Here is a 15,333-nt window from a genome sequence, read left to right as displayed (position 1 = left end):
GAATGCAGGGCCAAGTGTGAAGCACTCACTGGTCAGGATGCCCAGACTCAGAGTGCAATTGTTCATGAACAAACTGGAAACACAAACACGTGATGTTTGTCCATCAGTCAGTGTCAACTCAAATGTGTTGCTTGTCTTGATCACGTGAGTTGGCTGATAACTTAGGTATGGACAACTAGCACCTGGAAGTGGGGGGCACATGGTAGGCATCACTGGATCCCTGGCTTCAGTTAGGGACTTTAATTTTCTAGTAGCTAAGCTAAGCGCCCTGCACCCCACTATGAGAAGCCTCCCACACCCTGTAAAGTTCCAAAGGCTTTTTACCCCAGGCTTGGGGCTTCATGTCCAAATCCCACGTGCATCACAGCATATGAAATGGTTTGAATCTTTTAAGAATTTTATTATTGTTCCGACTGTATCTCGTGTAGTTCAAGGGGGGCTCAAACTCAAGGCTGGCTTTGCTCCTGTTCCTTCAACTACCCAAGTGCTGGGATTGAAGGCTTATGTCACATGACTAGCAATCTGTGCAGTTGAATATCAGAGAAGCATTCCCTACAATTCTCAGTCTTTGGCTGCAACCCGCAGGTGTCCTCAGGCCACACTGTGAAGATGTCCTTAGATGCCCTTTGATCCTTTAACCAACAGGGCTGAGGGCTCTACTCGAGGCTGTGCAGTTGGGAAGTCCGGGTGCTGGACAAGAGGCCCCGCTGCCTCGCTCACATGTGTCAGGTCTGTGGACTCGCGTTCCAGCACACTGCCACTATGGTTGCCAGGCGCCACAACGCACACCCGGCCTGAGGCTCGCCTCGGGGCGCGGCACAGCAGGCCTGCGCAGATTTTTCGGAAACCCTTGCGGAAATGCTTAGAGACCAGCGCGTAAACGATGGGGTTGACACACGAGTTGGCATAAGAAACTAGGTGTGAAAGGATGCGCAGCGCGTAAGTGGCGCGCGTGAGCGGGAAGCGACCAAACCACACGCAGAGGATAAGTGCGTGGTGGGGCATCCAACATAGGCAGAAGAGCGTGGCGACGATGACGATCATGCGTGTCACCTTGCGTTTGGCGCGCTGGGAGCCCGAGCCTGCCGCCACTGGGTCGACTGTGCGCCAGAGGTAGCGCAGGGTACGCGCGTAGGTCAGGCTGAGGACGAGCACAGGCAACAGGTAGCTGAAGACGAAGGTGCAGAGGTCCATGGCGCGGCGTCGAGGCGCGCTCCATGCTGGGTGGCACACGGTCAGGTTGGCTAGCTCTGACTGACGGTAGTAGCTCAAGTAGGGCCCGGAGAAGAGCAGTGCGAGCCCCCAGATGAGCCCGATGGCCGCCAGCGCGTTTCGAGGTGTGCGCAGCTCGCGGGAGTGCAGCGGGTAGCGGATGGCCAGATACCTGTGGAACAGTGCGGAGCCAGGGATGTGTCCCGTAAACGAGAGGACTCACCACCGCCAACCCTACCCTAGCTCTGGAAGAAGGCCTCAAATGTAAGTTATACGGCCTATGTCTGAAGGGCAGGTCCAGTGCGTCTGATATTTGTTTGATCCTAGAATTAGGACAGGACCTGGTAGCAATAATGGCTGGAGTCTGGGCCATTCATTGGCTGTCCCTACGAATGTGGCTACCGACTTACTTCACTCGAGAGGGCACCCCAAAACCACTGAAGACGAAAAGTTGGAAAATTTGCCTTGACTTTTTTTTAAAGATTTATTTATTATGTATGCAGAAGAGGGTGCCAGATCTCATTACAGATGGTTGTGAGCCACCATGTGGTTGCTGGGACTTGAACTCAGGACCTCTGGAAGAGCAGTCAGTGCTCTTTAACCTCTGAGCCATCTCTCCAGCCCTTGCCTTGACTCTTGAGGTAGTGATTATTCTCCTGTAGTGACAACCCCGGGGAAGGCAGATCCCTAGCGCCTGAGGCTCTGACAGATGAGACTTGGGTTAAGGAACAGCGAGGAAATTCCTGAAGAAAGCTGAAGTTCTGTGCGCCCCACCAGCAGACTCGGAACCCACACCTTGCACACCATGGAAATGGGAGGAGAATGGGGATCACCACCTTTCTTGACTGCTCTTCCGTGGGGAGGTCCAAATGATGTGAGAAGGGTGGGAAATAACAGAATCAGATCAGGATTTCCTCCCTAGGACCTGTTCCTAGTGTCTTCCAGCCAAGATCCCTGCAGAGCATTCTAGAAGTTTCTCTTTCTCTGCTCTTTATCTAGAGCGGGAACATCAAACCGCTGGCTTCCCTGGCCAGGAGCCTTGGCCTGGGGGGCGTTTGGGAGCAGCGAGGAGCCCTCACTCAGACTCTCTTGGACTTCAGCACAAATCCTCCCCACACACACACAGCCCAGTCCCAAGCCTAAGACGCCAGACAATGGTCCAGGTCCCGAGAAACAGAGGCTTCCCTGTAGGATTCAATTACCATCTGGCAAGTTACTTACACACTAGCTCTGAGTATGGTTATGTTTCATAGAGGCATTAAGCTCAAGCGATAATAATGTGAAGACTCCAGAGGGCTGACTTCTCCAGCCTTCGAGGTCCGAGGACCGATTTAATCGAGGGACATTCTTAGTCACTGACTCTTAATCCTTTTTCTCCTCCGCTCCCGCTTGCGTTTGTTTCACTGCTTCAGGCTAGTGTGATTTCAGTACTCTCGCCCACTCTGCGCATCCCTCCTGTATCCCTGAGTTGAGGCTCCAACTCAAGCCCCTCCCTGGGTACCCAGTTCTCAGAGACAACAGAATGCTCGCCCACCTGTCCAGGGAGACCGCGGCCAGTGTGAAGCTGCTGGCGTGCATGGTGAGGAAGATGAGGAAATGAACGGCCTTGCAGAGCAGCGAGCCGAACACCCAGCCGTCCAGGGTGTAGATGGTGGCCTGGAAAGGCACGCAGCACAGGATGAAGCACAGGTCGGCCACGCCCAGGTTGAGGATGAACAGGTTGGTGGTGCTGACCGCCTGGCCGCCGCGCAGCAGCACAGCCAGCACCAGCGCGTTGCCCACGGTGCCCACGAGGAAGATGAGCGCGAAAAGCAGGGGCACGAGGACCGCCTCGGGCTGCCAGCCGCCGCTGCTGACTTCCTGGCTCGTGTCCTCGGCCCCCAGGCTGCCCGAGCCATTCATGGTGTCAGCGAAGCCGACCCTGCCCTGGCTTCCGCAGCGGTCCCGGTTTTGGTGAGCCTGAAGCTCCCTCGCTGCAGCGCCCCAGTGAGACTCTGCAGAGCTCCAGGAGCGAGAGCAGGGATGCGCAGGGGACGGGAGGAGGAGCGAGCACCCAGGGTGTAGGACTGTCCCCCCGCTGCGGCCTGCCGCCAGGAGAGCTGCTGTCGGATGACCCTGGCTCCACTCCCCGGCTCTCCTCCCCTGGCTCCCGCGCTCTGGTCCGGGATTCTCCCCGCTTTAGACTGAGTTTGCTCACAGGCATGCCACACCGCCCCTGGAGCAGTGGAGGGACCAGGGGGTGCACGCAGGACGTAGGGTACCCTTGAGAGATCCACCCCACTACCCGGAATATGGGGGTTGACACCGAGTACAGGCGCCATGGTTGGTCGCCCTGCCTGCCCTCAACACACACAACTGGCAAAGTGGAATAGCCAGCCATACATTCCCTGCCTCTTTCCAATTCTAATTCCTTGGAGCACTTCATCCTGACACACAGGAACTCCAGAGGGTAACCCTGGAGGAAAGGAGGGTTTTTTGTTGTTTGTTTTGAGACTGGGTGCCTCTGTGCAGCCCAAGTTGGACTTGAACGCACGTCCCTTCTGCTTCAGTCTCTGTAGTGCTGGAATTACAGCCATGCACCAACCAGCCTGGCCAGAATGGATATTTTCATCTCACTTCTTTTATTTCATCCACCACATGTTTCCCTCCATTTTCACGCAGTTCACTGAACACACACTACTGTTGATGGGACACTGGCCCACTGGAGCACGTGGCTCTGGCAGACCTTGCCCTTCTCCCCATTCCCTCTGCCATGCTAAAAGAAAAAAAAAAAAAAAAGTCGTTAGATTACATTCCTAAAGCTAGCCCCCACGGTCTATTCCCTTATTTGGCCACCTCTTTCTCCTGAGGCTGACTACCAAAGTCTAGCTTTCAAAGTATTGAAATCCAGCAATCAAAAATGTTCTTTGGGCCGGGTGGTGGTGGTGGTGGTGGCGGCGGCGGCGGCGGCGGCGGCGGTGCACGCCTTTAATCCCAGCACTTGGGAGGCAGAGCAAGGTGGATGGATCTCTGAGTTTGAGGCCAGCTTGGTCTACGGATGGATCGAGATCCAGGACAGGCACCAAAACTACACAGAGAAACCCTGGCTCGGGGAAAAAAAAAAAAAAAAAAAAAAAAAAACTCCACAAAACAAAAGCAAACTAACAACCCGCCCCTTGGCTCACCTAATTAACATGCCCAATTAAAATTAAGCACCTCATCCTAATAATAGGTTTCCCATTTTACATTTATTTATTTATTTATTTATTTATAGAGTTTTTGAGACAGGGTTTCTCTGTGAAACAGTCCTGGCTGTCCTGAAACTATCCCTGTAGACCAGGCTGGCCTCGAATTCACAGAGATCCGCCTGGCTCTGCCTCCCAAGTGCTGGGATTAAAGGTGTGCGCCGCCGCCGCCGCCGCCGCCGCCGCCGCCGCCGCCGCCGCCGCCGCCGCCGCCGCCGGGCACATTTTACATTTATAAACTGCCATTTGCCTATGCGTCACATCTGTCTCCTCTCTATCCAGAGGCAGTCCTTTGTTCCCCCAGGACAAATACCCCTGCCTCCTTTCCCTTTTCCCCTTCCCCTTCTCCGGTCCTTTATCTCCTTTACCACTGAATCCCAGCCCATTCTAATACAGACCTCCCCTTTTTCTCCTCTTAAAAATTACACCTGCAAGGTCATTTGCTGCTGTTTTCTGCCTGAGTCAGAAAGCAGTCATTTTATCCCCCACTTCCTTCGCCACTAATAAAGGATCTCTCTGTGAAAACAGGTGTTAGGGTGTGCTTTGTACCTAATCCCAGGTCTAGGAGACAGTCCCTGATGTGCGGAGGTCTCCTTCACCTGTCAGCCTGTCTGTGACCTTTACCTCCCTTGTCTGGGATGGAATGCGCCTGGAAACACTGTCTTCAAAGAAGTATGAGGTAAGTAAGAATACTAGGAGAAGGGTTGGAACAATGGCCCAGCCTTTAAGAACACTCGCTGCTCTTGCAGAGGACCCAGGTTCAGTTCCCAGCACTCACATGTCAGCACTCATAACTTCCTGTAACTTCAGTTCCAGGAGGTCCAATACCCTCTTCTGCTCCACAGGCTCCTTGTACATGTGCTCTCACAGGCACAAACACTCCACTCCCACACACAAACAAATGCAGGGAGATGTGAAACGGAAACCAGTTTATTAATGGATCAAATCTTATACCCACTCAGATCTTAATCATTAATATTCTTTCCTAAAGCAGGGCTTATTGACTCAGACATGGAATGCAAGTACCCTGGAGGCTGAAGTTGGAGGATTGCAAGTTCAAGGCTACCCTGGGCTACACAGTGAATTCCAGGGCAGCCAAGACTACAAAGAAAGTCCTTGTCCAAAAAGAAAAGAATGTAACATTGTTTATCAATGTGTGTGTGTGTGTCCCCTGAGCATTGAATCCAGGGTCCCATGTACTCAGGGCAATCACTCTACCACTGAGTTACATCCCCAGAACAGAAAAAAATTATTTAGTTGGATGTGGTAGGACACATTGGCACATCTATGGTCCTAGCTATTTAGGAGTCAGAAGCAGAAGGACCATATGAGTCCAGAAATTCAAAGACAGCCTGCACAACACAATGAGACTCTGTCAAAATAAAAACGAAACAAAACATAACCAGTGGCTGGAGAGATGGCTCTAAGAGCACTGGCTGCTCTTCCAGAGGACCCAGGTTCAGTTCCCAGCACCCACACAGCAGCTCATAACTGTCTATAACTCCAGTTCCAGGAGATCAGATACCCTCACACAGACATACATGCAGGCAAAACACCAATGTACATAAAAAACAAAACAACGCATGTTGTGGAACAATCTTTTTGTACACTGTGAGGACATGTCACTCTCATTGTTAATAAAAAGCAGACTGGCTGATGTCTAGCAGGCTTTTCGGGACAGAGAGAAGGCTAGGAAGAAGAAAGGGTGGAGTCGGGGAGTCATGAGAGTCTCCAGACTCAGAAGCAGCAACATGGGAAGTTCACAGATGAGGTGAACCAGCCTCCAGATGAATAGAAATGGATTAATTTAAGTTATAAGAGCTAGTTAGAAACAAGCCTAAGCTACTGGTGGAGCATTTATAATTAATAATAAGTCTCTGTATGGTTATTTGGGAGCAGCTGCCGGGACACAGGGAAACTCTGCCTCAAATGCACAACCAAACATCTGAATACAGGTGTAGAGGTGAGGAAAACAGCCCACTATTGCTGGGAGAGGACGTAAAGAGGGAAGGGGGAGGGGGAGGAGAGTTGCCATAATGTAGGAGTGTGGTTGTGTCCCTAAGTCACGGCTGGTACGGCTGAGTTGTATGAACAAGAAGAGTGACAAGAGTTGAGGTCAAGACGTCCTTTAAAAATTATGTGAGGGTGGAGAGGTGCTCCACGTTTAAGAGCACTTGTGCATTTGCAGAGGACCTGGGTTCTGTTCCCAGCACCCACACGGTGGCTCACAGCCATCTAGAACTCCAGTTTCAGGGGATCTGACACCCTCTTCTGACTTCTGAGGGTGCTGCACACACAGAGTGCATGAACACTCATACTCATAAAAAAATCTGAAAAAAATTTAAAAAAATTTAAATTAAAAAAATTAAAAATTTGTAATTTTTTTGTTACTTTGTCTTTTTTTTTTTTTTTCAGAGCTGAGGACTGAACCCAGGGCCTTGCACTTGCTAGGCAAGCGCTCTACCACTGAGCTAAATCCCCAACCCCATTTTTTTTTAGAGAGGGTCTCTTCTATGTAGTCCTGGATGTTCTGGAACTCACTCTGTAGACCAGGCTAGTCTCCAATTCACAGAGATCCTCCTGCTTCTGCCTCCTAAGTGCTGGAATTAAAGGCATGTGATACCATGCCCGGCCTGTTATTTTTAACTATATGTATGCTTTAGCTATATTTAAATATATATATATATATATATATATATATATATATATATATATATATGCCTGCTTGTCGGATGTGCACCTGCATCTGGTGCCTGAGGAGGCCAGAGGAGGGCTCAGGACCCCATAGCTGGAATTACAGTTTGCTGAGAGCCACTGGAGAGGGTGCTGGGAACAGAACCTGGGTCCTCTGCAAGAACAGGCAGTATTTTTTAAAGGCTAAGCCATCTTTCCAGCCCTGTCTCCCCCCTTTTACTCCTGCCTTCTTTCCGTCTTTTCTTTCTTATTTATTTATTTGAGTCAGGGTCTCGTGTAGCCAGGCTGGCCTGGAACTTGCTATGTAGCCAAAGACCTTGAATTTTTGATCTTGCTGCCTCCACCTCCCAAATGCTAGGATTTCAGACCTGGCTTATGTGGTGCTGGGGCTTGGACCCAAGGCTTCATGCATGCCAGAGAAGCTCTCTAACTGAGCAGTATCCCCAGCCCCGGCTTTTTCCACTGTGAGGGGAGTGGCATTTAGTCTAGTCACAGGAGGAGGATCTGTAGGGCTTTGACTAGACTGCTCACATAAGTGCACCTTTTCCCCCAACAGCTTTACTGAACCACAAGTCACATGCTCATTTAAAGTATTTGCTTGTTTTGTGGTATGTTCACGTTGGGTGACAATCATCATATTCACCCATACATGTTATTTTCTTGCTTGTTTTGGAAAAGAAGGAATCCTGACGAGTGTGATGTGATACTTGTGTTTTAGGACATTTCTCTTCTCTTCCCACTTTACGGGTCACCTGCACATCCTAAACCCAGTCACTTCATTTCATCCTAGCATCAGGTAATTGTTAATCTTTCTGATCTCTATATTTTCCCAATCCAGGCATTTCACACAAACAGAATCATAAAATATGAGTCCTTTTGCATCTGGCTCTTTTCATTTACTATTTCCTACAATATCCTCAAGGTTCATCCACGCTGTAGCATGGTCAGTATGCCTTTCCTTTTCCCTGGCTGTCCCAGAACTCACTCTGAAGACCAGGCTGGCCTTGAATTCAGAGATCCACCTGCCTCTGCCTCCTGAGTGCTGGGATTAAAGGTGTGCACCACCACTGCTCAGCTCTTTATTTTTATGTATATGAGTGTTCTACCTACATGTATGTCTGTGTACCACATGTGTGTCATGCTCTAGGCCAGAAAAGGGTTGGATCCCTTGGGACTTGAGTTCCACATGGTTGTGAGCTACCATATGGTTACTGGTAATTGAACCCAGATCCTCTGCAAGAACAACCAGTATTAACTACTGAGCCATCTGTCCAGGCCCAGTGTCTCTTGTTCCTTTTGCTCCTGAGCTACACACTACACATTGGCTGGCCTGTGAACTTGCAGCGGGGTGTGTGTGTGTGTGTGTGTGTGTGTGTGTGTGTGTGTCTCCCCTTTGCACATCTCACCATAGTAGTGCTGGGGTTACAGATGCACGCTACTGTGTTTGGTTTTTGCACCGGTTCGGTCTGAATTTGGACCTGGCTTGTGCAACAAGTGCTTCTGTCCACTGATCCGTCCTGCCCCCCATGTTTGTCTTTTGATACAGGACCTCATGTTGCCTAGGTTGACCTCAAATGTAACTATGTAGTGGTCTGTGAGTCCTCCAGCCTCAGACTCCTCAATTCTGGGATGACAGGCATGAGCTACCGTGGCCATTTCAGCAACCACTTTAAATGGTTATCCCATTGTCACAGATGAGGGAACTGGTTCAGGGCGAGACTTGAGAGTTACTTGCCCAGTATCTCTGCATCCGCAGTGATTGGCACAGGGCCTGGCACAGCCTCAGGACTCCAGATTCCGGGAGTGCCCAAGTCGTTCTTGGACTGACTGATGGTCACACAATCTAGACAAGGCCACGGATCTCAAGCTCCTATTGGGGACACTGCCTTCTGACTGAGGCCAGTGTTTCTCACCATCGACCGCAGAAAAAAACTGTAGAAGCAGTTATATACAAGCTGGGCGCTCCCTAGAATGGAGAAGCTCATTTCTCAGAGTCCCCTAGTTGAAAAACATTTACAATCAGGAATCCGAAGTGTTTAGGCTTTCGCCACCGCCCCCCCTTTTTTTAAAATAAGGTTTAACTATGCAGTCCAGGCTGACCTCGAACTCGAGGCAATCCTCCAGCCTCAGCCTCCCCAAGTACTGGGATTAAAGGTGCGCGCCATCACCCTCCAGGTGCAGGGATGCACGAGGTAGGCGTCTTTCTCTGGTCCGCCTGCCCTCGGTGGACTGGAAGTGGGATAACCGTTTCCTCAGGAACGCCAGGACCGACGGCCATCCGGGACGCGCAGGCGCACACCAACGCACGGCTAAGGCAGAGGATAAAAGGCTATCCGCGGCGCAGTCCGTCAGTGTCCCGTCCGCCCGGCCAGGAAGGGGCCGCTCTCTCCTGCCACAGGTCGTCTCGCCTCCTCTATCCCGTCCTGCTTTGCGGCGCAGGGGCAAGATGGCTGCTGAGAAGCAGGTCCCGGGTGGTGGTGGCGGTGGCGGCGGCGGCGGGAGCGGCGGCGGCGGGAGCGGCGGGAGCGGTGGTGGACGCAGTGCCGGAGGAGACGAGAATAAGGAAAACGAACGCCCTTCAGCCGGATCGAAGGCAAACAAAGAATTCGGGGATAGCCTGAGTTTGGAGAGTATCCTAGAGCGGTGGCCTAACTAGTAGTGACTACGTGTCGATCTGGAGGGTTGGGGGCGGGAGAGGCAGCGGGTGCCCGCCCCTGGGCTGCGGAGGCCGGGGCATGCAGTTTCTCTTGCTCTTCATTTTTGGAACTCGCAGGTCCAGGGTTTGCCTCTCGTCCGGTCTTCCCTCGCAAACTCCTCGCCTTCCAAGCTTTTTTGCCAAGTCGTGTAGAGATGTTGGGCAGGTTCCCTCTGTTGCCCCTCAGATGTCCAGTTGGAGGGTTGAGCTGGGATTGACAGGCAAGCCATCCCGCAGAGCTCCTGGTTGGTACCTCGAGCCACTGAACTGTGGAGAGGAAACTGCAGCCTTAACTTTTCAGCGTAGGGCTACTGTCGGACAGCTGTTGTATGCTGGATAGTAAACCTTACAGCTAGATGCTCTGAAAGTGTACTCCCCGGAAAAGCTCTTTACCTGTTTAGTTTGTTTTATATCGTGTGTGTGTGTGTGTGTGTGTGTGTGTGTGTGTGTGTGTGTAGTGTGTAGTTTCCTAAGTAGGCCTGTAGGTTTTTTTTTTTTTTGATTCCGCATGGGTGTAGGTGTAGTTGCTGGTGCAGTGTGTGCAGGTCAGAGTCAACATTGCCTTCCTAATTCTCTACCTTATTTTTTGCGACTGGGTCTCTCACTAGACCTGGAGCTTATCACCTGCAATAGGAGCTCACTACAGGGATCTTTCTGTCTCTGCCACCCCAACTTTGGGATTACATGTGCAAACCACTGGGTATGGCCTTTTTAACATGGGTTCTGGGGAATCCCAACTCGGGTCTTCAGGCTTAGACAGCATTACCGGCTGAGCAATCTTCCCAGCCCTAAGAAATTTTTAAGTTTTTATTAGTTTATATATCATTTGTGTAATTGCAATAGTAGTATGTGGCTTTTTTTAGTTCTGTGTGTTCTTTTAAGTATTTTAAAGTGTTTTGTTATGTGTGTTTGCCTGCATGTATGTGTGTACTACATGTGTGCCTGGTGCCCACAGAGACCTGAAGAGGGTGCTGGATCCCCTGGAACTGGAGTTATAGCCGGTTAAGCACCTCCATGTGGGTGCTGGAATTGAACCTGGGTCCTCTGGAAGAGCAGGGTGCTCTTAACCGCTGAGCTGTCCCTCTAGCCCATTTTTGTGTTTTGAGACAAAGTTTTGCTGTGTCGTCCAGTCTGGCCTTGACCTCCTGCTCCTCTTCTCTGGACCTTCTGAGGGTTGGGATTATAAGCAAATAATAACACTGCCCGAGTGCTTTTTGGGATGCCTATCAAACAGAGATGATTTAGAGGAATTTCTGAAATAAAACATTAGCTTTTTGTGTAAATTCTCATGGATTCCCCCCCCCCCCCAGGAAGAGTTTCTCTGTGTAGCTTTGGTCCCTGTCCTGGATCTCGCTCTGTAGACCAGGCTGGCCTTGAACTCAGAGAGACCCGCCTGACTCTGCCTTCCCAGTGCTGGGACTAAAGGCGTGCGCCATCACCGCCCGGCAGTTCTCATGGGTTTATAGCTGTGCTTTTTGCTCTGGTAGTGTTGCATCGTTCCTTTTTCAAAAATATGTGCACTGGTGTTTTGCCTGCTTGCATGTTTGTATGAGGGTGTCAGATCTTGGAGTTATAGAAAGTTGTGAACTGCCGTGTAGGTGCTGGGAATTGAACCCAGGTCCTCTGGAAGAGCAGTCAGTGCTCTAACCTCTGAGCCATCTCTCCAGCCCATATCATTCTTTTTTTTTTTTTTTAAGATTTATTTATTTATTATGTATAGTGTTCTGTCTGCATGTTCTGCCTGCAGGCCAGAAGAGGGCACCAGATCTCATTACAGATGGTTGTGAGTCACCATGTGGTTGCTGGGAATTGAACTCAGGACCTCTGGAAGAGCAGCCAGATGCTCTTAGCCACTGAGCCATCTCTCCAGCCCTCCATATCATTCTTAATAAATATTAGAATGCACTAGTTTTATTCTGAACTCCAGGAAGGAGAAAAACTTGGATTTTTTTTTTTTTTTTTTTTTTAATGGGAACTGGCTTATCTTGGTTGACATGTGTTAATCATAGGTTTTGGACGCATTACAGCTGGTAAGGAAAGTTACATTTGGCAAGCACCAGCGGCATAGAGATGTGTAGTCAGCACCTGACATTTATAACCAGTCTGTTTGAATGACTGCTGTGAGGTGCAGGTGGACCGCTCCTCAGTGTCACCATTGAAATTCAGCAGCTTTCTTTAACATGCTAGGTTTCAGCACTTCCACAGGCTACCCTCCCTTTTTGTCTGAAAAAAGTAACAGTTGGAACAATTTACTTTTCTGTAAACTTAGCCTTGTCCTTTGACAAGATAACTGTTGAAAAATGATTACAAAAGAATCCCCAGGCCGGGCAGTGGTGGCGCATGCCTTTAATCCCAGCACTCGGGAGGCAGAGCCAGGCGGATCTCTGTGAGTTCGAGGCCAGCCTGGGCTACCAAGTGAGTTCCAGGTAAGGCGCAAAGCTACACAGAGAAACCCTGTCTCGAAAAACCAAAAAAAAAAAAAAAAAAAAAAAAAAAAGAATCCCATGGTTACCATCCTCAGGCTTGTTCGTACAGGTGATAAGTGTGCAGCTTTTGATCTATTGGATTCTTACCACCGTAAGCCTGCGGTTGAAGGCCAAGATCCCTTCACAGGGGTCACCTACCACCGTTGGAAAACACAGATACTCGCATTACGATTCATAACAGTCGCAAAATTACAGTTATGAAGTAGCAGTGAAAATAATGTTATGGTTGGGGGTCCCCACAGCATGAGGAGCTGTGTTAAGGGTCTCAGCACTAGAAGTTTGAGAACCTCTGCTGTAAGCTTTTCCTTGATCTTGGTTCTAGTTCTTCAGATTATCAAGGAGTCCCAGCAGCAGCATGGCTTACGGCATGGAGACTTCCAGCGGTACAGGTCAGTGTCCTGAATTCCGTGTGTGGTAGTAATTGTGGCATTTTCTAATGTGGCTGCTTCCGTTCATTTCCTGCTCACTTTGCTGTATCAGAAGGTATGCCTTGTTGGTCCAGCATTGTGTTTATGTTGTCTTCAAAAGGTATGTAATTTCTAAATAATTCTAGTTTTGTTGTTGTTGTTTTTGGTTTTTTGAGATGTTTCCCTGTGTAATCCTGGCTGTCCTGGAACTTGCTTTGTAGACCAGGCTGGCCTACAAAAACTCAGAGATCTGCCTGCCTCTGCCTCCCAAGTGCTGGGATGAAAGATGTGTATGTACTACCGCCACCCAGCATAATTTTAAAATTTTATGGGGCTAAAAATTTTATGGCTCAGTGGTTAAAAGCAGCAGAGGACCTGGGTTTGATTCCCAGCACCCAGATGGTTCACAGTCTCTGTTGAAAGCCCTCATCTGGCCCCTTCCAGTTCTGCATGCATCTAGTACACAGACATACATTCAGGCAAACACTCATACACATAGTAAAAGTAAGTGTTGGGTTTGTGTGCTTGCTGAGCTCTGTTTTGGCCTTTGACTGAGGAGGGGTTGGGAGGTTCTCCCTAAAAAGTCACTCTTTTTACTTTGTGATTACTAAGTATTTTATGAGAGAAAACTTTGAAATGAAATTCTGTGAATGTGCTTTCTTGTTAGACTCATATATTCATATATATTCTGTATGTGCTCATAGTGTCCAATTGATTTTATGAGTTATAAGCTAATATTTTGATTGCTTAAATTGACTCAGGCTTGGTCAGCAGAAACCCTTTCAGATGGGCTAGCTCTTTGACATAACTGACCCAGTCTTCCCTTATTAAGTAACTGTAGTCACATTTTTGCATATAATAGAATACACCCTTTTCAGATGCAACTTTATTTTTATTGGGATTGAACCCGGGACCATTGCATACTTGGTAAGAACTTTATTACTAAGCTATAGCCCCACCTCAGAGTACATCGGTCTTTGGGATGTGGTTTGGGTTAGGTTTTTAAAGCAGGGTCTGTGTTGTGCACACTGGCTTCCAGCCTGCTGTCTCTCCACCTGCAAGTGCTTGGTTCACAGGTGGGCACCTGGCTTATGTCTTCTATTTTCTTTTTCTTTTTTTTATTTATTTTTTATTTTTTTTGAGACAGTCTCACTGTATAACTCTGACCTCAGAATTGCTATGTAACCCAGGCTAGCCTTCAACTAGTATCTTCTTAAGTCAGCTTGCCGCATGCTGGTAGTCCAGGTGTGGGCCTCCATTCCTGGCAGTCTCCGGTTGTTGTTTGGTTTTTGTTTGTTGTATGGTCCTGGAGGTTATGCCCTAACCGTGGACACTTGGGCGAGTGCTCCACTGCTGTGTTCATCCCTAGGTCTTGCTTGTTTGAGGCAGCGTCTCACTATGTGCCTGGGGCTGGCTTGACAAGGAGGTTCACAGCCGTCTGTAACTCCAGTTCCAGGGGATCTGGTGCTCTCTTCTGCGCAGGTGCCCATGGAGTACAGACAAGGGTGTTGGCTGTCCTGGAACTAGACTTACTTACTGCTCAGGGCTTATGAACCAACCACCTGATGAGGTGCTGGGAACTGAGCAGGAAGTGATCTTAGTCATTTCTAGTGCCTTCTTTTTAGTTTGCTTTTATTTATTTTGTGTTCACATGTGTTTGTATGTGTATGTGCTTGCTGAGGCGCACATGTAGAGATCAAGGGGACAGCTTGAGGAAGTCGGTTCTCTCGTTCCACCGTGTCAGTCCCAAGGATGGAACTCAGGTTGTCATCCATCGGCTTGTCAGCTGACGTCTTTTCCCACTGAGCCGTCTCCCTGGCTCCAATTTTGGCCTTTTTGATGGGCTGAGTGGAGTAGTGTGAGGAGAGTGAGGAAGCAGAGAACAAAGAGTTCAGGACATTCTGCTCTAGTTACAGAAAGAGTGTGCCTGTGTGTGTGCATGATGCACACATGTCCCTTTCAACAGAATGAGTCCAGACTCACTTGGGTCTCCTGCACCAACAAAACCCGGCAGCCTGTGAAATGACCTGTGTGTGCTGAACTACTCCCTTACTGGAGGAAATTCTAACGCGCTCTTTTTTTGTTTAGGGTTGCTCTTGTTTTTTGTCTGGTCACATGACTTCAGCATCATAGTTGTTTAATCAGGCGCTGCTTGATGATAGTTGGGAGCACGATTTTCTTACACAACAGATTTCATGAAAATAAGCCTCCCTAGGCTGACAGTTGCTAGTAAACACATGCTGATTATTGCTGTCCTTCTGTTGGGGACTTGAGCAGCTCTGAACTTGTCTGGCTCATCAACTGCTGCTTCTCTACAGCTGTGCTCTCATGCAGGCCACACCGACCACAGACACTCTTCCACCCTTTTCCCTTCCAGAAACAAAAGTTGAGCTGTACTCTAGCGTATTACCTAATGTGAAGCTTGTCTGTCTCTTTACTCTTTAGGTAAACAGTGTATTTACACACCCCTTCCTTGGTCTTCCTCTCAATCCAAGGCACAGGGCTGGCTCCGTCTTCTTTCTTTTCTTTTCTTTTCTTTTTTTTTTTTTCTTTCTTTCTTTTCTTGAGTTCCATATAGCATATGAATTAGAAACTGTTAGAATGGGACAAAATGA

At 49.1% G+C, this 15,333-nt stretch overlaps 2 protein-coding genes across 2 annotated transcripts in view; one reads left to right on the top strand and one right to left on the bottom strand.

Annotated features, from left to right (window-relative positions):
- Positions 1 to 417: 417 nt before the first annotated feature.
- On the bottom strand, positions 418 to 3,278 carry Galr2 (galanin receptor 2). Its single transcript, XM_059269830.1, is given in 3 exon segments — positions 418 to 696; positions 699 to 1,384; positions 2,747 to 3,278. Coding segments are annotated over 3 exon segments (1,116 nt in total). The 5' UTR covers positions 3,115 to 3,278; the 3' UTR covers positions 418 to 634.
- A 6,169-nt stretch (positions 3,279 to 9,447) lies between these two features.
- The window catches only part of Srp68 (signal recognition particle 68), a 35,739-nt gene continuing 29,853 nt past the window's right edge, over positions 9,448 to 15,333 (top strand). The window contains exons 1-2 of the mRNA XM_059272155.1: positions 9,448 to 9,760; positions 12,634 to 12,700. Coding sequence (XP_059128138.1) covers positions 9,577 to 9,760; positions 12,634 to 12,700 — 251 coding nt within the window. The 5' untranslated portion in view covers positions 9,448 to 9,576. The remainder of the gene's footprint in view (positions 9,761 to 12,633; positions 12,701 to 15,333) is intronic.

This window comes from Peromyscus eremicus, chromosome 8a (genome assembly GCF_949786415.1).
Source record: "Peromyscus eremicus chromosome 8a, PerEre_H2_v1, whole genome shotgun sequence".
NCBI classification, from domain to species: domain Eukaryota; kingdom Metazoa; phylum Chordata; class Mammalia; order Rodentia; family Cricetidae; genus Peromyscus; species Peromyscus eremicus.
Note: the sequence above shows the minus strand (reverse complement) of the source record. Positions and strands in the feature narration are given on the sequence as shown.